The 22,656-nt window shown below is 44.8% G+C and overlaps 1 protein-coding gene across 1 annotated transcript in view; it reads left to right on the forward strand.

Annotated features, from left to right (window-relative positions):
* Window positions 1–22,656, forward strand: part of LOC147747552 (calcium-activated chloride channel regulator 1-like) — a 371,942-nt gene that overhangs the window by 314,599 nt on the left and 34,687 nt on the right. The window contains exon 12 of the mRNA XM_086954114.1: window positions 3,749–3,919. Coding sequence (XP_086810240.1) covers window positions 3,749–3,919 — 171 coding nt within the window. The remainder of the gene's footprint in view (window positions 1–3,748; window positions 3,920–22,656) is intronic.

Here is a 22,656-nt window from a genome sequence, read left to right on the forward strand (position 1 = left end):
AAATAGGTACACGGGCGTTTTCAATAAAAAGGTTTTATTGAACAGTCTTCTTTCTCAAGCATAAGAAATGAACTGCTACAATCGCAATACTGGTTGTAACATATAATGCATACAGTATAAAGAGTAGAATAAAATAATACTGTAAGATCATTGTATGGTTCCTAAACATAAATAACAGAAGGTAAAAGGACTCAACTGGTGCTTCTGATTATTTGTATTAATGTTGAAACCCTTTCTTAAGAAGTTACAAGCACATGTAATATCCCATTAAAATCTAGACTCTATAATTACTGAGGGTTCTGCATTGCACTTTTATACAATCACTTGTGATTGATGTTTAAGCTGTCAGTGGGAAGTGTAGGTTTTGTGGTTTAAGACATTACATTTTTTCCCACATTTAGCATATTGTTTCCATTTTATTAATTTAAGGATTATGGGCCATATCTACAGAATATAGGGAATGCGATTTCCTAATTGCTATCCTTTACGAATCACAATTACGAAATCACAATTCCAAATTTACAACAGAATGATTTCTCAAATAGTGATTCTTAATGGGTTTCCAAATCGACTTACGTTTATGAATATTAATGCGTTAGGCCGCTCTTTGTGACCCATAACTAATTGCAGCCATTAGAGGGATGGTTGCCTGCCTGCTGGGGTCAGCAGACCACCATGTCTGTGATTGCTTTTTAATAATACAATCTTGTTTTCCATAAAGTAAATTGGTTGCATTCCAAACAGTAAAATTAAATGTTTAGGTTGTGTGTTTTAAGAGTAGGCAGTGGTCTGTGAAACCACTGGATGCTTAAAAAAAAAATTAGTTTCTGCGTTCTCAAAAGGCAAGGGGTCCCTTGGGGACCCCTTCCTATTTGCGAATAGCTATCACCTCCTTTGAAGTTTCAGTAAAAAATGAATGTATGTGACTGTTATTCAGTTGCACAACATTCATACATAGCACTGTGAATGTGTATTTGGGAGGGGCGCCCTAAATGCACCCCTTCCAAATACTGAATCGCTAAACGCAAATAGTGATTTAGTAACAGGATATTGAATCGCACTTTGTGCTTTGTACATATGAAAAAGCATTTTGTGCCCAGAACATCCAGATTCTGTGATTTGGGCCAATTCTGACCGCAAAAACACAATGCTCATATGGCCCATATTTGTATTTATGTATTTATTATGTGCATGATAGGTCATAATAACCAAGTTTCAAGGTGCAAAGCAGCAGAAAAAAAGGAATAAAGAGAGCGGGAAAGATAGCGTGAAAGAGGGAACACAAACTGATTCAGAAAACATAGGACAGCATCTGTTATCCCATGCTTTTTCAAGTAGACTTTGAAAGTCTTCAGAGCAATGTTATTTTTGCATAAAGGAGTTTGTGGGTTAGATAATTCTATACCTGCTGTGGAGAGATGCTTTCCTCCTAGACATTTATTTCTCCCCTGGATTATATAAAGCTTTGTGTTTTTGTTGGATAGTAGGCTTGTTTCTGAATTCTGTGTGGATATTTTTTTCTCTTTATTATGTTTTGTAAATGTGTACAACAGCTGTCATTAGGCACCCTTCAAAATTTCCATGACTACATTAGACACCTCTCATCACATTAAGTGATCTTGTGATATACAAGAAATGCACTAGCACTCCAGTCCAAGTAGCAAAACAGTGTATAGCATATTGTTCATGCAGGTATGGCAGTATCCCAGGTTTAAGTGAGCAGCAGCAGAGGCCCAGCCTCTCCTCGGGCCTCACAGGGTGCACAAGGAGACCTTGATAGATCAACCAGCACGGAAGGCCCCTCCTCCAGTGAATCCCAGCGTGTTCCTGTATATTTGTGGTGGCTGGTGAAGGGCTTTATTTTATCTCAAGTCACCCGGGGATAGCAAGCAGGCCACAACGTGGGCAGACCCCTGAGTCACAATTTGGGTGTGTCCTGTGCCTTCCCATCTGCGTGTTGCACTGTCTGTCTCCGCCTCAATGAAGGTAGTGAATAAGCACGAGCTATGGATCTGTCAGCTCCAGGATCCACCACAACCTTCCCTTGCATTGCCCAGATGTGTCTGCCCTTACCTCCAAAGAGGGCCCTGCAGTGAGACTTGGCTCTTGCCTGCATGCGGAAGCTCCATCGTCTGCACTGCATGGCAGGAGGACAACTGCAGGCTTCAACAGCAGCTTCTACAGGCATCTGCAGCAGTCAGCAGAGGCAGGCCTCCCACCCAATGCAGCACCGCAGGGACACATCCAATGGCACAACCTACACAAACCAGCATGCCGAGCTCCTTGGCCCCATTGACCGCACCCCTATGTCAGCCGAGGCAGTACCCAGTGCCACTGGTTAATGATGGCAGCCCTCTGTGGAGCAATAAAGATGAATATTACTCCAGGCCAGCACTGTCTCACACTGTTGTGGCCATCTTACAGCCCAGCTCTCAGGCCCCATGGGTCTCTGTGCATAGGTTTGTTAATTACTTGGGGCCTTTATTCTGTGCAGCCTTCCAGATGATACAGATAATTTGATAACATTTGTAGTTTGATGCGCTGCATTTTATTTTGGAATGCTAGGAGGTGTATGCTCATGTTTTTCTAACCAAAATTTTATAATTACGGTTTTAGGTGGGACCATTGGAACTTTTATCAGAGTCTTCAATGGGGCATTGAGGAACATTGATGATCAGTAAAATAGTCTTGATAGCGCTAGACCTTGAATTATTCCTATGAGGTATGCAGATCATGGAGCGGATTTTGAAGATTTAATAGAGGGGCGGATGTGTATTTTTAATTGTTGCTTGTGGCATAAAGAAGAAATTAAAGTCAAAGATAACTCACAGATTGCTGGCTGCTTTGACAGGAACACCAGAGGGGTTTAAGGTCTGATGGGCAATTAAAAGGGAAGCTTTTTTGTGCCAAACGTAAGAATTGCTACAAAAAACAGTGGTCCCTACTCGTGGACACAATGGTATACTGAGCTAATAATCACACACCTGATAAGTGTTATGTCTTTTGTCCAGCCGGACAAGGAATTTATTTAACAATTTTCTTAATAAAACTGAATGAACACATTAATAACAAGTGGGCACAGCCGTGACCCACAACATTCAGACAAAACAACGAACAGAATGGTAAAAGGAGCAAAGCAAAAATAGGTCTGTGTACTTGTAGTCAGTGTTACAGACAGAGATTGTTATAACCACACCATTGCATTTCACAATATTTTAAATGTCATATTGCGTAAGGAGTTTTTTTGGTCGACGACGTTTCGATGCCTAAGTTAAATGAGGGGCATCATCATCAGGACAAAAATATAGTCATTGTTGTCTTTAAATATTACACTGCCTTTTAACGCAATTCTATACATTTATACATTACATGGGAAAAAGGAGGAGAAAAGGGGAGAGAAGAATTACATGAATTTAGGCATGACTGGTAAGATCTATAATCATGAGGGGTGATATTTCCACAGAATAACATGCCGAAACACCACTCCACACAAACAGGGTCCTAAACATTCTCATTGGAAGCAAGAAGTGCATTTGGCATGCCCAGGTTCAACAGAATCTCATTTCTCAGTTTATCTGAGCAACAAAGGAAGGAACTTTAACCCTATAATGGACCCTGGTGTTTTTAATTTTCTGAACTGCGCTAAGGATTCTTTTCCTAAGCACCGAATAGATTGTGAAATAGTAATAAAGCTCTAGTAATGACTGTTTTGTCTAATCTTGTTTGTTTCTTTTTCTTCTTCACAAAGGTGCTGATATTGCAAGACATGATGGTATATATTCAAAGTATTTCACATCCTTCAGTGGGAATGGGCGGTACAGCTTAAAAGTGCGTGTCCAAGGGAAAGAAAAAGTTGCAAGACTTGGATTTAGGAGGCAAGCAAATCATGCATTGTACGTTCCTGGATACGTGGAAAATGGTACGTTCAGGTTCTTTTGATACTGAAGCTTTCCAGGGTAGGCAATATTTCTGCTTGCGTAATCCTTTCTTTCTCACATTGCCATTATCGGCCTCTCCCTATTTCTCAGGATGCCATCACGCTGCAGCTCTAGTAATAATTCCACCTTAAATATTCTCCTATGCAGGTCATTCATTCTTCAGTATAAAAAATCAGTTTAATGAGTACACTGATTTTATACGAGCCTCTTGAGTGGCTTTATTATCACCCAAATACAACAAAGACGTTTAGGCTCCTTTGCCAGTTTTAATACGTTTCTTACATATTTTCCGTATGTTCTGAAAAAATAAAGGCTATTTTGCTGGGCTTTCAAATAAATTAGATTATATTTGGAAACAGCCTCTACTTTCTGTGATATGTTTATCATGTAAATGTTGCAGTCAGTCAAATACATCAATACACTGTCCGAATTAAACTAACATTTCCTTTGTTTTGGGCTAGTGGGAGTAGTTCCTACTTAATGCGTAAAGTTTTTAAGAATTAATATACTTATCTAAATATTTAGGAGGTTTTATTTTTTCAACTACTGTCTACCGTCAGGGGTTTGCATTGTTCAGGATTCAATAAGGCCGACATATGCGGCGATGTTTTGCGAATTCATTTATCTCCATTACTGATTCAGGCAGCTCGTTATTTTTTTTAAATTGCACTTCGCTCATTCAATCTTCTCTGTAGTCTGCATTTTAATGAAAGGGATGAACCCAGTTGGCATCAACTTTTTTCATATTTTTTTTACAGAAAGTCAAAGTAGGAGTTAAATAGGTGATGGACCTGACATCCGTGGTGTGGTTTTCCCCCACATTTGTGCCTTCTAGCTTGCATTTATTGCTGACTTTGTTTTTGCTGGCTTCGGGACTCTGCAACCTTTACCGGTGCTAAAGTGCTTGTGCTCTCTCCTTTAAACATGGCAACATTGGCTTATGCCCAAATGGCCAATTTAATTTACTTGTAAGTCATGAGTAATGTAGAACTCCCTGTGTTCAGGGTCTGTAAGTTATAAGTTACTAGTGGACCTGCAGCACTGATTGGGCCAGCCACTTAAGTAGCCCATTAAACATGTCTCAGGCCTGCTATTGTGGCCTACGTCCAATTTTAAGCTACCATTTGACCTGGCAAAATAAACCTCTTGCAAGGCCTAAACATTCCTTTTAAATACATATAAGTCACCCATAGGGTAGATTCTAAAAGCCTATTGGGCAGGGGGAAGTATATTTAAAAAGTTGGACATGTACTTTTACATGTCTTGGTAATAAAATATTCTAAAACTAATTTTTCACTACTGAAGCAAGGCCTACCTCCCCTATAGGCTAACACTGGTAAAAAGGTACAAAAAAATTATTTATTGTGTGATTAGTTAAAATCCTTGCAATGGGAAACTCATTCAAGTTAGTCAGTATTAAAATTACTCATGAATACAATTAGACAGGATATAAAATCGTTAAAAGTACATATGACATTCCATTTCTGAGCAAAATTAAAAATACAATAAACGAACCAGACATTCCAGATTAGCTGCTGTTGAAATCCGCTCACCCTACCTTAAAGCATAAAGCTGGTTTGCTCTATCAGTACAATAGTCTGCATAAAAGTCTTAAGTCATCGTTTCAGAATTCTCTTTTATGCAGCTTAATTGAACTTCTAATAATAGCCTAACCGATCGGATCGTCAATTCGTAGTTAAATTTAACTTAGTTTTTGCAGTATTCATAAATCGGACTAGCCTACATGCTAGCTGAGTGTAATTTCCATCAAAGCTGGCTATTAGTGCTTGCCTGCATGTTCGTATTCCTCTTTGGTTCCACAGTGGTTTAAGTAGAAGTCTTTGCTCATTCTTTAAAGCTGAGCAGCTGCACAGTGTATGCAGAACATCCTCTTTAAAATCTCCACAGGTTCGGCAGTTTATGTTTGCTTCTGAACGTTCCCAAGGTGGCAGGTGCTGATTTACGGGCAGGATGCCCATCCTCAATTTCAAATAAGACTCCTTCATTTTTATTGAGAACCCTGTTCCCAAATAAGCTTGTGGCAGAGTATAACTTTGAATAACACACCACCCGTGGGCCCTCTTAGTCAGTGTGGCCTTATCTTCCGCCAGAGATAGTATCTTAACTGTTTTATTTACTAGCTTCTTAAAGATTTTGTGAGGCCCATTGAGTCCCCAGAAATCTTGTAAAGCAAGAGATCTTATTGCTGGTAGTTCATTGCAGGACTGTCTTTTTTTCTTTCTAGCTCCTTCCATAAGAATGAGTTCGGAGAGCCTTCCTCTGCTCCCTTTATTTTGTGCCAGCATTTGGTATATGCTCCTTTTCAAGCTAATTGCTGTCTTTGGAGGCCAAACTCTAGCCTTAATTGTGCTGGAGAAGTGTACTGGGGAAGGTTAAATATTATTCGTATTGATTTTGACATCACTTGGTCCAAGATCAACTCATCTCTCCCTCTCATACTTTCACTGCCATAAGTGATGGTTGGTAGCAGTTTTGCTAGGAGCACTTCTAGTAAAGGAGTTAGACTCGATCCTGCTAGTTTTTGCTTGAGATTTTTTAATGCTATTGCTAGTGTGATTCCTCGTGTTTAAATCAGTGCTTTTTGTTGTCCGAACGATCCCCTTCTATCGAACGTTATTACCAGATATTTATATTCTTTGACCACCTCCAACTGTTGACCTTGAAGTTCTCATTTAGGATAGTGTTTAATGTCCTTCCCATTGAGTATCATCACTTTTGATTATTCTAAGTTTATTGATAACCCGTTCTTGTCTGAGAAACTACATGTGGTGCTTATAAGATGTTGCAACCCAACTGTGGTTCTGCTTATCAGTATTAGATCACCCGCATACACTAGGTTCGACAGAGATAAACCTCCCAGGTTTGGGGCATGATGGTTACAGGTGTTAAGCTCGGACGAAAGGTCAGAAAGAAAGAGGTTGAGCAAAGTATGGACAAGAATGCATCCCTGCTTCACCCCCTTTGTGGTCATTATTTTCCTTGATAAACAGTTGCCTGATCCTAGTTTTATTTGCACCCATGTCTCCGAATGAAGAGCTATCAATTGGTTCAGAAGTTTCGGATCGATGTCCCAGCCAGATAGTTTGGCCCATAATTTCTCCCTATCTATGCTGTCAAAGGCCGGCGAATAGTCGATAAAACGGACGTAGTGGCTGTTTAATTTATATAGTGGCGCCCATTAACAGTGAAAGAGCAAGGATATTAGTCACTGTCTCTGCGTTTTTTTGAAAATTAGACTGATTAATAAGAATTACCCCTTTCTTTGATGCCCATTCAGTTAGTTCCTCCAGAAGAAGGCCTGCAAAATATTTGGCGTCTCTATCATTAATGCAATAAGCCTGTAGTTCTTTGCGTGATTTCTACTGGGGCCCCCTCTTTCCTGCCTTTCATGATTCGATTCTTTATTTGTTTAGTTGTACACGAAAGAAAGGCTCCCACATCTTCATATTTTTTGGCTTGTGGTCTGTAGTTGATTATTTCAGTGTCTTGAGGGATTCCACCTGTTTCTATGTTGAAATGAGGCTGCAAGTAGTTTACCCAGGATTCCTCTTATATATACAAGTTAACTTTGTGAGCCCATGGATTATCTAAATTGATAGCTGTGTGCCAAAATCTGGCACTATTGTTGGATTTTACATCATATAAAAGTTTGGCCCATGTCTTCTCTGCGGATTCCTGTTTCATTTGCCAGATATACCTATTTTTTCTGCACTTTAGCTCCCTCAGCTCTGTCTGTTTGCTGATGTCCGGGCCCGACTGACGCAGTTTGCGGATCTTTCTATTAATTTCCTTTTTTTCATTTGCATTAATTTGTAGCTTTGGTTTATTAAAAGATTTACAGCCTGATTCATGAAATCCGAATTCTGCGATTTTTAAATTGCCATTTACAGCGTATCGCAATTTATAAATCGCAGATCGGCATTCATCAAAATTACCGAGAAAATAATGTGATTCGCACGCGGCTGCAAAAAGCGTTAGCGATTTACTGAAATCGCAGAATAATCGCTATTTCCGTCAACATCCGTGTAGGAATTGCGATATCGCTAATTGCGAGATCGCTAAATGCGATCTCGCAAAATCGCGAGATCAGAAAAACAGGAAGTCGCATTTCGAGCAGTGATGACATCACAACCAGGAAGCAGCCAGTTCCCACCCCCATTCAGAACAGTGAGGCTGATCTCGAGGCTGCAACTTACTGAGCTCCTACCAGGACACCTGCAAACTTGCAAATCCTCAACTAATCTTACTGCAGCAATGGCAGAGGAGGCTGTACCAGGGCCCAGCAACACCGGGCGCAAGAGGAAGATCAAATTCTCCGAACAGGAGTTGGAGCACCTCATTGATGGGGTGGTTGATAACCACCCAAAACTTTTTGGGAAAGACTCCAGGAGGGTGCCTGAGCCGGAGAAACGCCGAATCTGGCTTGGGATAGCGGCTAACGTCAACTCTGTGGGCGTGGCACACAGGTCGCTGGAGGAGCTGAAGAAGAGGTGGTACGACCTCCAATCTCGTGCCAAGGAGAGGGTGGCAGAGCGGCTGGGCGAGACCCTGGCTACTGGAGGGGGAGAACCTACAGTCCCTCCCAACACCCCCATGGAGGACCGCGTGGAGGATACTTTAGAGCCAGAGGCGTGCATTGGGGTCATCAGACTGGACTCATCTCGCCCCACCCAAGAGAGCCAAGGTAAGTGGCATGCGACTGCGACCCTGTCCCCTATCAATGGCCATGACCCTATAGCCTCCCATAATCTTTCAAAGTCATGCCATCCATGCACATTAGGTAATGCCCTAAAGCATTGTGGGACATGTAGTCTGCCCACAATGTACAAGTACCCCATTGCAGCCAGACATGTCCCAAAGTACGCAATGCCACAGCCAGTCAGGGAATGTCATCCAGCATGCATGTAGCAACTGCATGTGTGACAGATACATGCAACTAATGAACGTCCACTTCCCCTCACAGGTGGCGCTGACAACAGCAGCGACAGTGACAGGCTGCTCATTGACGAGCAACCAGAGGATGCCGAGGAGGTGCCAACAGCGACACATCCTGCACCAACAGGCGCACCACCTACCCCCGCAGCCAGGGCAACACCATCTGCGCCACCACCATCAGGCGCAGCACCTATCTCCGCAGCCAGGTGTACACCATTTGCGCCACCACCATCAGGCGCAGCACATATCCCCGCAGCCAGGGCAAGACCATCTGCGCCAGCACCATCAGGCGCAGCACCTCTGACTACCTCAACTCCACCACCAGCTGGACCCTCTACATCTGGTGCAGCGACTGGGGTGACAGTGCGCACACCCACTGTGGCCAGCCAGCAGAGCAGGCATGGCAGGGCTCGCCAGCAGAACACTGCACGCAGCGGCAGGAGGGGGATGGATGTGCGCGTGCCAGGCTTGAGCATTGAGCGCCGGATGCTACACATACACCAACTGCAGGCACGACGGCAAGGGGCGATCCAAATGCAGCTCCATAACTTTGGCCGCAATGTGGCAAATGTGGCAGACAGGATGGACCGCATGACGGCAGCCATGGAGGCCAACACTGCTGCGCTCATATCGCAGCGCAACACCGCCCGCCGCCGCCACCGGCAGCTACTGACGCGGCTGTCAGCTTACACCCGCTCTAACTATGTTATAGGGAATGCCACCTCCCAGCTCTCGCGACGGTCCCTGGCACAGCAGCAGCAGTTGATCCAATGCTGTGAGGATGTGGCTCGAGTGTTGGAGCAGGTCACCACTGCCGTACTGGCACTCCATCCCACTGGGCCAGGCAATGTCGGGGGGACGATACCAGCGAGGGCACCTCCAGTGTCAGCAGCCTGTCTGCCTCACTGGTTGCCGTGTTACGCCGCAGCACCAGGCCCACTGCAGGGTCACGTGCCGTGGCAGAGGAAGAGCCGGAGAGGCAATTGAGTGCTGCACGCCGGAGGCGCACTTGAGTTTCATGTACATTTGCTGGGACATGCTGACAATACAAGCCTGTACTGTGTTTTGTTCGCAGCAGTATGGGGCAATACTGCTTGCATAGAAAGGATAGAAACTTAACACTATTATTGTGATTTCAACAAGAATATTTATTCTTGCATCATACATCGGCCTCCTGTCATTATTTCCATTTGCATGCAATTGTGAATTGTTGGGTGAGGGGAGTGGGTGCACTAGAAACTGTTCATTGTGATGTGGTTGCGGCATCTGTGGCCTTCAGCTGGGTTCTCCCCGCGTGCTTGATGCACATGTGCAGGTGGACGGTCGTCCCCTTCCGACTCACTGCCAGAGATGTCTACAGGTATCCGGCGCTTGGTAGCAATGTTGTGTAGTATTGCACACACAGCCATAATGTGGCAGCGCACATCAGGACTCTAGTACATGGCCCCACCAGTCTTGTGCAGTATGTGGAATCTGCTCTTCAGTAGCCCAAATGCCCTCTCAATGCAATTCCTTGTGCGTATGTGTGCTACATTGAAACACCGTTGCTGTGGTGTAGCAGGGTTGAGGTATGGGGTGAGGAGGTATTCACGGAGGGCGTAGCCACTGTCACCTGAATGAGAGGAGCAGAAGGTGAGTGCCTGTGCAGCGCAGCTACTTCATCGCAGTGTGACATTGTGGGCAAAGTGTACTTACCAAGTAGGTGTCCTTCCCCAAAGTCTCGCCTGGCCAGTCGTGTGTGAAGGCCGCAGTGCCGGAATATGAATGAGTCATGTGTACTCCCCGGGTACTGTGCCACTATGTCCGTGATGTATGTCTTAGCATTGGAGACCATCTGGATGTTGAGGGAGTGGTAGGACTTGCGATTGCGGTACATGTACTCCGTTGCAGCTGGTGGGCATATGTGGATGTGGGTACAGTCAATGTATCCTATCACATGTGGGAAATACGCGACATTGTAGAATTGATGCTTGGTCTCATCCAAATCCTGTTGGCCGGTGGGAATTTTGATGTGGTGGTGTAGCTGGGTCAGCATTGCGTCAAGGAAACTCCCTAGGCAGCGGGACATGGTGGGCTGGGATATCCCCCCAGCAGCCACAACTATCCCCTGGAAGCTCCCGGAGGCCAAGAGGTGCAGGCTACACAATACCTGGACATGAGTTGGCACGGCATTGGTCCGCCTTGTTGGGTGCTGCATCAGGAGGTCATGGTCCTGAATTAGCTTGATGATCATTGCCCCATTCAGGCGGTACTTTGCATATATTTGCTCTCTGGTTTGGCCCAGCAGGGTGACCCGCTGGCGGAATATCCTGTCCTGGATTCTGCGTCTCCTCCGTGCTGCTCGCTGTAGCCTTCGCCGCCTGACCACCATGTACAGTCCTGACACTCCTTATGCTGATGCTGCTTCTCCTTAAGTGTGTTTGGTCAGGCCTGCACCAGTTACTGATTGGCCAACGGCTTTTCGATTTTTTTTTTACAATGGCTTTGATGGTTACCACCTGATTTGGGTTGTCCTTAAATTGCGCCTCGCAAACAGCGATTTTGTTTTTTTTCGCTAATTGCTATTTTTCATGAACACCGATTGCGATTGTATTGCGAAATCGCTATTATTTTCGCAGATTCCGTGATTTCTAGCTAATTCCGATTCGCTAATGGTCTACTGCCGGGATTCTGGGAATCTTTTTGCGATTTTCGCAATTCTGTGTTTGCGATTTCGCTATATTTGTGGTGAATACCGATTTGGGAAATTGCGCCCGCGATAGCATTTTCGCAGCTATTGCGAGCGCAACTGAGGTAATATAAATTTTATGATCGATTGTGTCCCCTATCTTAGACCCCACCGACTCCATGTACTAGCTTGAAGTGCATGTAACTTCCCTCCTGTGTTAGCTATGAAGACGCAAATACATTTGCGTCCAACGTAAACATGTTCTCTTTCAGATCTGCCATGAACGGATTGAATATTCAGTTTCTAAATATGCTATGCCAACGTCTTTTTGTGGTATACTTCACATGTTTTTCAGCTCTGGCGAAGTAGGCCTGAATTCTGCCATCGAGCCTCTTTTTCCTGCCTTCTGACTTTGAAAGCCTCAGCCCAGGCTGCCTTTGTACAAGTGACCCCTGCCTTACTTCTTGCGCGGCTAACGGTGCTCGGCTCAGCCCGTTGCCTGCCAAGACTGTATTCAACCTTCGAATTATCTGCTCCACTCCTTGAAAATACATTCCTGTCTGGTAGATTTATGTCAACATCCTTCCAGCTGCAGCGCAAAGGGTTAGGCCTCACTGTCTCTATGCAAGTAATTCATGGCTCTGTTTCCATGGTAGGCCCATGCCCTCCCTCGCACCCCTCGCGTCTCATGCAGACACATAGACGCTCATACACGCACTCATAGCCAGTATAGAATAGCCTCTTGTCCGAGAGACCTTTTCCCTCCAGATAATACAGTTCCTTAAACATAAGATATCAGATACGATTTGGGATTAGGTTGATCTGACATCCTAGACTTATGTCTCCCCTTGTAGGGCTAAGTGTCAAGTCCCCCTTCACCCCTCAAGTTACACGTACATTACGCGTCATACTGCTGCGCGTGCATCTCTGCCATGTATTTTTGCTGACACTGCCGGATTCACTCATGGATCCGCCTATCTGTGACATCATGTTCAATGACGTTCTTGTTCACGCCTTCATGCACGCCTATTGTAACGCCTTTTGTATTACGTACACGCATTCTTATCTCTCTTCTCAGCTGTTACGCCTCCTGCATATGCCTTTACTGTAATGCATTGACTATATATATGAATGCCTGTCAATAATGTATTGTCGCATACTTGCATATTCGCATATTACCATTGACTCTGTCTGTCAGTCCCTTCCCGAACCTATGTGGTGACGGAATGGTATGCCACCTTGGCTCGAGCCAATATGCTAATCACCCAATTCCTTTTATAGGAATAAAACCCTTTTGAGAAACCTCAAATATCACGGATTTTGCCTCTTATTTATTATGAGTTATTCTTATTGATTTTACCGCATAGAAATTAAGCATCGGTAATTAGAATTTACCACATTTTGGCGCCCGAATAGGGACCCCTCCCCCATCTCACGCGCCGGTGGTGCGTTGCAGGCCTGGCCCCCTGCCACAGCCGGACGGACAACTACGCGTACCCGCAGGATTTCCTGTATCTCCCTCAGGCCAACGGAGGTGACTGAGGCTGCGATCGACACCCAGACGAGGCGGTGAGAAGTGCGGAGGATCCCGACCAGAGCCTAGCTGAGAGAGCAAGATCCGAGGTATACGGAGGCCCACCAGGTTCCGAAGTTCCGAAGTATCTGCGTTACGAGTCGAGTCCGAATCCAGTCCGAATCCAGTCCAGGGTTTCCGAGGCCTTCTGTTTCCGTGCTTCCCGGTGAGTACCGTTGCTGGGGACGCATCTAGACGTGCGCATTAGTTTGTGCCGGTCAAGACAGGTGTGGGTACACAGACCTGGTCTGCACTGTTTTAGACAGTGTATCTGTACTGTTTAGCAGTATGTCCAGTCTGCACTGTTGAGCAGTGTATCTAGTATTATGCAGTTAGCTAGTTACATTCTAATTGTCATCATTCATGTCAAAATGTTTTAATGTGTCTCAATATGTCGTGGTATGAGTGAATGTTCGACCGTCATTATTGTGATTATTGTATTCATTGTATTCATATCTGAGTAAGAACCAAGTAGCCAGATTTCAGGATGCCGTTATTCTCCAAATTAAGACAAATAAAAACTAGAAAAGGGGTATTAGAAGAAGCTGTTCCCATTCCACCTAGGGACACTCCAGGGTACTTTATGTACCACAAGCATGGCCTAGATGCCGTTTTATTCCTCGACTTATGGGTGGACTACACTAAAGAATTATCCGAGAATCAGAGATGGCCCGCTGCTGGGACATGGGATGCAGATTGCATCATGAGAGTAGAAGAAGCATTGTGGAAGAAGAAAGCCAGACAGTCACAGAAAGATGCCATTGAATTATGGCGTAAAGAATCACATAGGCGTACAGAAAAAGCACTTAGAAAAGAAGAGAAAAGGAAAGAGGATCCAGAGAAGGCCCAGGAAAACGTATTAGTTGAGGAAGGTACCCGAGTAAAATTAGAACAGGTAGACAGACAGCGAAACACACTCATGAACGGCATGTATCCCCTCTTGACTGAGGGTTTGCCTAAGGCCACTCTAGAAGTACCAAAACAACTACCACCTCCCATGCTCCCGACCAAAATGCATCCCAAAACAGCGAAGGACATTTTCCTTTCTTCCTATCTAGACGATGTGGCCCCTACATATGTAAATCCTGCACCGCCACGCACACCTCCTCCTGGCGGCCAAGATGGTCAGCTCCTTCCTCCCCGACAAGCTACTCCTCCTCCTGTTCCTCCTGGTCTTCCAGCTGTCCTTCCACCTCTTCCTGGACCTGCTCCCCCTGTTTTACACCCAACGAACCCCTTCGGAGCGGGCGCCTCAGGAGGCGCATCCGGAGGAGCGACAGGTTTCCAGACCCCGCCATCCGCCCATCGGCTGACCTATAGAGACCTAGCACAGCAACGTACACCTAGAACAGGCGATATTACACTATATGGAGATCGTCTTGCAGACTGTAGATATGATCCAGTACCTGGTAAAAAGAATGACGAAAGAATGTTGCTCGCATCAGTACGTTTGCGACGAGTCACGAACTTCTTATTAACCCTACCTGGAATGGTAGATCATCTAGATCGAATATATCAGTTTGTGCAGACAGGAGTAGGGCCTGAAAGTATTAAGGAGGCCATGGCCTATCAGAAAGTGGATACGAAAGCCAAGATATTACGGTTTCTTATAAACTGTTTTATAAGGGAAGTGGATAGGCCGGGTATGAACCCGGAAGACGTGAAAGCACTCCACAGGTGGGGCCAGAATATAGCAGATGGGAATCACGATAAAGAGGCCTGTGTAGATAACATGTACCGAAGAATCAGAAATGCAATAAAGAAGATGCATGAGAAAAGACAGCCACCACCGGAAATAGATTCAGACAAACTTGAATCCTCAGAAGAGGAGAACGAGCAAGAAGAGACACCAGAGCAGACACAATTACCAGTTAGAGAAACGATAGCATATGTAGGTAAGGGAAGACCCTTCAATAATTCAATGCGCCCAGTGCGTCCAGAAAGTAAAAGAATGTTCCAAGAAGCCATGTGTAATCCAAGAACTCCTGAACACTTATTCCAAGCTACTGATAACAGACTTCGAGAACGAATGGGGTACCATGTACTCGATTCTATGGACGAACAAGAATTAGCCAGGTCAGCCGTGCAATGGGCTGACAATTCTGAGAAATATGGTGATGATGCGTTAGCGCATACGTTTTTGGACCTGACACCGAGCGAACAGCGTTTAGCTGGTACATACATGATACAACACCTGCTCTTATTGTATAGAAGCCAACATTCTGATCCAGGCCCCTTGCCTGATATATTAATAGAACTGCTCATGAACCGATGGAGCGGTCTAGGTACCGATCTAATTAAAGTAATTCTAGAACACCGACACAGATATAGCGCCTTCCTACGTCCACAGACCGACTCAGCACATGTCATGGAAAGAAAAATGTATTACATGGACGGACAGAATCCGTTGCGAGAAGTGCACCCGGTTCAGAATGCCGACAATTCACTTAGACGCGTGTTTGTGTACACACCCATAACTAAAATAGAATTATTAGAGATGAAAAAAATTAGTACCTAGTCATGATAAAGATCCCGCAGGTTTTCACCGTGAAATAAAAGATATGATACTTATGGGTGACTATACTTATCCCGACATTATGAAAATATTGAAAGTATTACTGCCTCCCGGTATATACGAGAAACTCAAAGAAAAAGAGTGGGAGGTGGGAGACACAAAGATTGATTGGGCTGCATTAGAAAACGAAGAAAATACTAGAATTCCGGGCCAAGGGCTTGGAGACAAAGTTAAAGCATTACCAGGATTGTTAGTACAAGTGTTGCCACATTTACTAAGTACTAAAAAGGAAGATTGGGGTGCAATTTCAGCTTGTAAACAGAAACCCGATGAAGACACCAGTGATTTCTATACCAGATTTGAAAAATGTTTTGGCATTAATAGCGGTCTGAAAGCAAGTAGCGAGTCATATCCACATCTTTTTGTAACGAAATTAGTCGAGAATTCACTGCCCCAGGTTAAGAACAGAGTACTGAAAGTCGAGAGCACCTGGCAAGCTAACACCCCTTCACAAATGTTACAAATGTTACAGTACCACCAGAATAGAATTAGAGAGGAACAAGAACACGAACAAAGACGTATGAAAGATACAAAAATGAAAATGTTGGTTGCCCAGTCAGTTCCCGCCGATGGCCATAAGAAGGGAGCGACCCAGCCCAGTAATTCGACAGCTCCTGTTAAAGGGACATGTAACTATTGTAAACAGCCAGGTCATTATGTAAACGATTGTGCCGTTCTGAAACACAACATCTCCACGGGTAAGACCAAGGAGAGACCGCGCGTACCTAGACAGGATCAGGCCCAGCAACAAGTACCACAGAATATACAACATATTCCGCCTATGCCAGCTTCATCACAAACTGTAGCAGTGCCACAGCAACAGCCTATTACTGCAACACAGAACACAACACAACAGATGTACCAGTACGCACAAAATGACTACCCCGATTATCAACGATACACATGAAACAGCCTAGAGAGGGAGTTTGGTTTGCCCCTTATTGAAGTTCCCGTAGATCAAGAGGGTTCTTATGTACACAGTCAAGTGTTAGGAAAAGACCGAAAGTTTTTAATTGACACAGGGGCAAGCAGGACCACAATCAGTCACAATGAGGTTCCAGGGGCACCCCTCTCAGGCTCACAGAATGTTTCCCTTGGATTTTCAGGAAAACCTATTATTAATGAAGTATCACAGCCACTTCCCCTTGCAGTCGGTCCTCTGACACGGACTACAGATTTATTGCTCACAAAATCATGCCCGGAAAACTTATTAGGGATAAAAACACTGAAAGCTCTAGGAGCTATTATATGCTGTTCTCCGGAAGGAGTACGCTTATTTTTGCGAGATTTTAAAGGCCATTATGTATTAAGAGACATGGATCCCCGGTTACAGAATGTACCTGCACACTTGTGGGCACAAGGCCCCACTGATGTAGGTTGTATGCACATTACACCATATCGAGTCACACTCAAAGCAGGAGTGGTATTACCACGAATTCGACAATACAAGTTACCTCCAGATGCTGTAGTGGCTTTACTGAGAATAATTGACGAGCTCATTGCACAAGGAGTGGTTGTGGAAACCGACTCCAATGTATGTAATTCTCCTATCATCCCAGTTCTTAAACGTACTGATCCAAATGCACCACCTGTTTATCGATTAGTTATTGATCTGCGCGAATTGAATAAATGCATTATACCACAGTATCCTGTGGTCCCAGATATCTCTTCATTATTGACAGCTATTGATTCAGAAGCGACGTTCTTTACTGTAATTGACCTCAAGAACGCCTTCTTCAGTGTCCCAATTGATCCAGAAAGCCAATACTTGTTCGGATTCAGTTTAAATGGACGATCTTTCAAATTTGCACGCGCACCTCAAGGATTCACAGAAAGCCCCAGCATCTATAGTCAAGCACTGAAAAGACAACTCGACAGTATTCACATGCCAGTTAACACTGCCCTACTCCAGTATGTCGATGATCTGCTGATCACCGCACGGAGCGAACCCGAATGTGAAAAAGCATCACTGACAGTTCTGAATTTCCTGGCCGACAAGGGGCACAAGGTGTCCCCTTCGAAGCTGCAGTTCTGTGTTCAGCAAGTTGTGTACCTGGGTCACTTGCTGTCCAAAGTGGGGAGACAGCTCACTCCAGATCGCATTCAGTTAATTGTAAACATGTCACCACCAAAAACACAAAAGGAGGTGCGGGCTTTCATAGGCCTCACCTCGTACTGTAGACAATGGATTCCCCAATATGCATTTCTAGCAAAGCCACTCATCCAGTTGACAACTCAGGAGGCAGCGACATCGACTGTCCTCCCTTGGACTCAGGAACATACACAAGCTTTTGAAAACTTAAAGAAAGCCTTATGCCAAGCACCAGTTTTAGCAACACCATGTTACAGTAAACCTTTTACACTTTTTGTCACAGAACGTGAAGGCACTGCCTTGTCAGTCCTCACTCAGGAACAAGCAGGTTCACACAAACCGTGTGCTTACTTTTCTAGCACATTAGACCCAGTAGCTCAAGCTTTACCTGCATGTTTGAAATCAGTTGCAGCGACAGCTTTAGCAATCAGACAGAGCAATTCCATAGTATTAGGGCATCAATTGACAGTACAAGTTCCACATTCCGTGGAAGTTCTTTTAAACCGTACCCAGACCCAACACTTGACCATAGCAAGACTGACAGGTTATGAATTGACATTGTTTCAACCACACATAGAAATCAGACGCTGCAGCACATTGAATCCTGCCACACTATTGCCATTAAATGGAATAGATCCATTGGCACATGATTGTATTGAAGTCATTACGATTACAACAAAACCCAGACAAGACTTGACAGACGTCCCATTACCAGATCCAGACCTGACACTTTATGTGGATGGTTCATGTATGAGAACAGCTACAGGAGAATTAGTGGCAGCTTACGCAGTCACTACAGACACCGAAGTCATAGAAACAAATTGTATCGACACCCTGTCAGCTCAAGCAGCAGAGCTCATCGCTCTGACGCAAGCATGTATTCAAGCCAAGAATAAGAGAGTCAACATATACACTGATTCACGTTATGCATTCGGAGTCGTTCACGACTTTGGAGTCCTTTGGCGAGAGAGAGGTTACTTAACTTCTCACGGTGCCAACATCCAACACGGTCCTCTTATTCAAGCTTTATTAGATGCAATACATCTACCTACTGCAATCTCTATCATGAAATGTAAGGCACATACAAAGGTTACCGACACGATCTCCCAGGGTAACGACCTGGCAGACCGAACAGCTAAGCAAACTGCTCAGAATCGAATGCATGCAACTGACTTGACAAAGACAATAGTTCCGACACCATTACACTGCATGACAGTCAGGGATCCCGCCCATGATGTAATTGACATACAGACACATGCCACACCAGACGAAGTCAAGAAGTGGACTGAACTAGGAGGGATCCAAACAGATCAGGGATGGATGACGAAGGGAAAATCCACATGGTTTCTCCCCGACTCTATGGTTCAAGTAATAATAAACACAGTACATAGTCCAGCGCATCTAGGAGAAAAAGCAATGCTAGACAGCATCCAGCACATATGGTGCAATAAGAACTTACGAGCAGCAGCCAAACAAAAAGTGCGTACTTGCATGATTTGTTGTCAGTTTAATCCAGGTAAAAGCATCCCTGTAGAGCAAGGTGGATTTCAGCCTCCCGATCACCCTTTTGAAGTCCTCCAGATGGATTATATCCAGATGGACCGCTGCCGAGGATTCAAGTATGTCCTCGTAGTCGTATGTGCACTTTCCCGATGGACAGAAGCATACCCAGTCCCAGATTATACTGCTCCGACAACAGCCAAGCAACTGGTTCGCGAGTTCTTCCCGCGGTACGGTTTGCCCCGTATCGTGTACTCAGATAACGGTCAGCCATTCTCATCCGAGCTTGTGAAACACATTACACTCCTGTTAGGCTATCAGTGGAAGTTCCACTGTGTCCGGCATCCCGAGGCAGCAGGTCTCGTGGAGCGCCATAATCAGACCCTAAAAATCCGACTTTCCAAAATCTGTAGAGAGAAGGGCGTTGACTGGATAGTTGCTTTACCGGTAGCCCTCTTCTATATGAGGATGGTTGCACATTCTCGAACCGGGCTATCCCCCTATGAGGTGATCTTTGGTAGGCCTCCGAATATCTGGGGGACGCCTATTCCGCGAAAAATTACAGATGTTGACTGTATTATGCTGACAGATTACCTTGCCTCCTTGATGTCTGCACTACAATCTTGTCATTCACAGGTAGCTGCAGCCTTTCCCGACAACGCCGTTGTGAAGCCCCACGAGGTGGTCCCGGGGGATTATGTCTTCGTGCGCAACTTCGATCGGAGAAGTCCGTTGGAGCCCCGCTGGCAAACGCCGAAATTGGTTCTTCTAACAACGAGGACAGCTGTCAAGGTTGAGGGCAGGAAAGGGTGGCTGCATTCCAGCCACGTCAAGAAATTCCACGGACTCCCTTCGGACTTGGACTCTAAGCCCTGCCCTCCTACACAAACTGACTCAAAGCTCCCTTTGGTTGAGAAAGCAGCCTCTGAAGAATATAGACTAAAATTACGATCTAGCAAGTCAGACAGTTTAATTGTTTAAGTCCTCCCCTAGGTGAATCGGTTAAATTAGTTTCTGACATGTATCCCCTAGATCGAGACAGAGAGAGAGATAGACAGAGAATACTCAAGAAACGTGCATATTGTAAATCACTCCGTAGTCACTGTATAGTGACATTATTAATTATGTTTTTTCTAAGTCTTCTGATTATTGCTGCTAGTATCTTGCTGCACATCTACTACCCTATTTTCAAGCATGTACAATCTGCTTATAACGTCACTGCCGAACATTCCTTTAGCGAGTTACCTCCACACGAACTTTCTTACAGACTTGCGCTGCGCAACAACACATTCATTAGTATGTTACATCACTCCCATCAGACTAACAATGCTACAAACTGTTGGATATGTGGCCGACTCCCTCCCTACCAGAAATACAAGGGAGTTCTGCCCCTTTTTCCGTACCCGTTCACTCACAATGGCTCCTGTGGGGCATGGTTTAGATTGATTAACTCCTTAGATTCTGACATTGCTGTTTACGATGGGAATTGGGTTTGGGGAAACCTGAACTCAGTTCTACTTAAAGTCTGTTACCCTGACAAGAAAGGACTTCCCACTAGAACAGGAACTGATCTAGAAAATGAAGTATATGGATTGGGAAATTACACAATTAACCTCATGATTCTTACTGTTGAATCCGAAACTGCACCAGTATTGCCTGCTATGTCAGTGTTACCAGTCAAAGGTGAATTATGTATCAGGAAAAATGGTTCCATACACTTAGGTCATAGTAAATGTACTACTGTGATCGAATTCAGTGATCAAGGCAAATCCACGTTTAGAGCTACACGTCATTCCTACTTTGTTTGTGGTCATATTGCATACATACGTTTGCCTCCAGATTGGGATGGTACCTGTTACATTGCATTCCTTCTGCCACCTGTTTTGCTAGCTCCTCCTGATTATCACAGAAATACCAATCTAGTAAACAATAGACTCCGAAGAGACCTCCCGATTGTCGACTACACTGAAACGGCATGGGAGCAATACACAGACTTCAATAAAGGTTTCTTCCCCTACTTAGGTGCTGTTTTTAATAGTAAGCTCATACGCAAATTAACTAGAACCCTTGAAGCAGTAGTGAACGAAACTACTTCCGCTTTAGGCAACTTAACAGAGGAGCAGTCCGCCATGCGGGTTGTTGTCCTTCAAAATCGTCTCGTCATTGACGTCATCCTAGCTGATAGGGGTGGAGCTTGTAAGGTCATCGGGTCAAGTTGCTGTGTTTTCATTCCAGAAAACGCGCCAACGGTATATAAAGCTATAACACGTCTCCATAAAATTGCAAGTCTGATACATCAGAATCCAGGCACCTGGACTTGGTCCGGTTGGTTCTGGACAACGTTAACCGCTTGGGGATGGAAGATCCTATCCTTCCTAGGCATTGGCCTTCTCATAGTATTCAGTTGCTGCCTGTGTTTACAATGTGGGCCAGCGATTTGCGGCTTGTGCGCCACATCATGTATTCCGCATCCAAATTCAAAACGTCAAAAGAAGAAAGAGGAGCAAATGATGTTACATGAACAAGTTGATCGATTCATGCAGATCGATATATCATGAAGGGTCCGTAGGGGACAAGGAGGGAATGAGGTAATATAAATTTTATGATCGATTGTGTCCCCTATCTTAGACCCCACCGACTCCATGTACTAGCTTGAAGTGCATGTAACTTCCCTCCTGTGTTAGCTATGAAGACGCAAATACATTTGCGTCCAACGTAAACATGTTCTCTTTCAGATCCGCCATGAACGGATTGAATATTCAGTTTCTAAATATGCTATGCCAACGTCTTTTTGTGGTATACTTCACATGTTTTTCAGCTCTGGCGAAGTAGGCCTGAATTCTGCCATCGAGCCTCTTTTTCCTGCCTTCTGACTTTGAAAGCCTCAGCCCAGGCTGCCTTTGTACAAGGGACCCCTGCCTTACTTCTTGCGCGGCTAACGGTGCTCGGCTCAGCCCGTTGCCTGCCAAGACTGTATTCAACCTTCGAATTATCTGCTCCACTCCTTGAAAATACATTCCTGTCTGGTAGATTCATGTCAACATCCTTCCAGCTGCAGCGCAAAGGGTTAGGCCTCACTGTCTCTATGCAAGTAATTCATGGCTCTGTTTCCATGGTAGGCCCATGCCCTCCCTCGCACCCCTCGCGTCTCATGCAGACACATAGACGCTCATACACGCACTCATAGCCAGTATAGAATAGCCTCTTGTCCGAGAGACCTTTTCCCTCCAGATAATACAGTTCCTTAAACATAAGATACCAGATACGATTTGGGATTAGGTTGATCTGACATCCTAGACTTATGTCTCCCCTTGTAGGGCTAAGTGTCAAGTCCCCCTTCACCCCTCAAGTTAC

The sequence above is a fragment of the Lissotriton vulgaris genome, chromosome 1_1 (genome assembly GCF_964263255.1).
Source record: "Lissotriton vulgaris chromosome 1_1, aLisVul1.2, whole genome shotgun sequence".
NCBI classification, from domain to species: Eukaryota; Metazoa; Chordata; class Amphibia; order Caudata; family Salamandridae; genus Lissotriton; species Lissotriton vulgaris.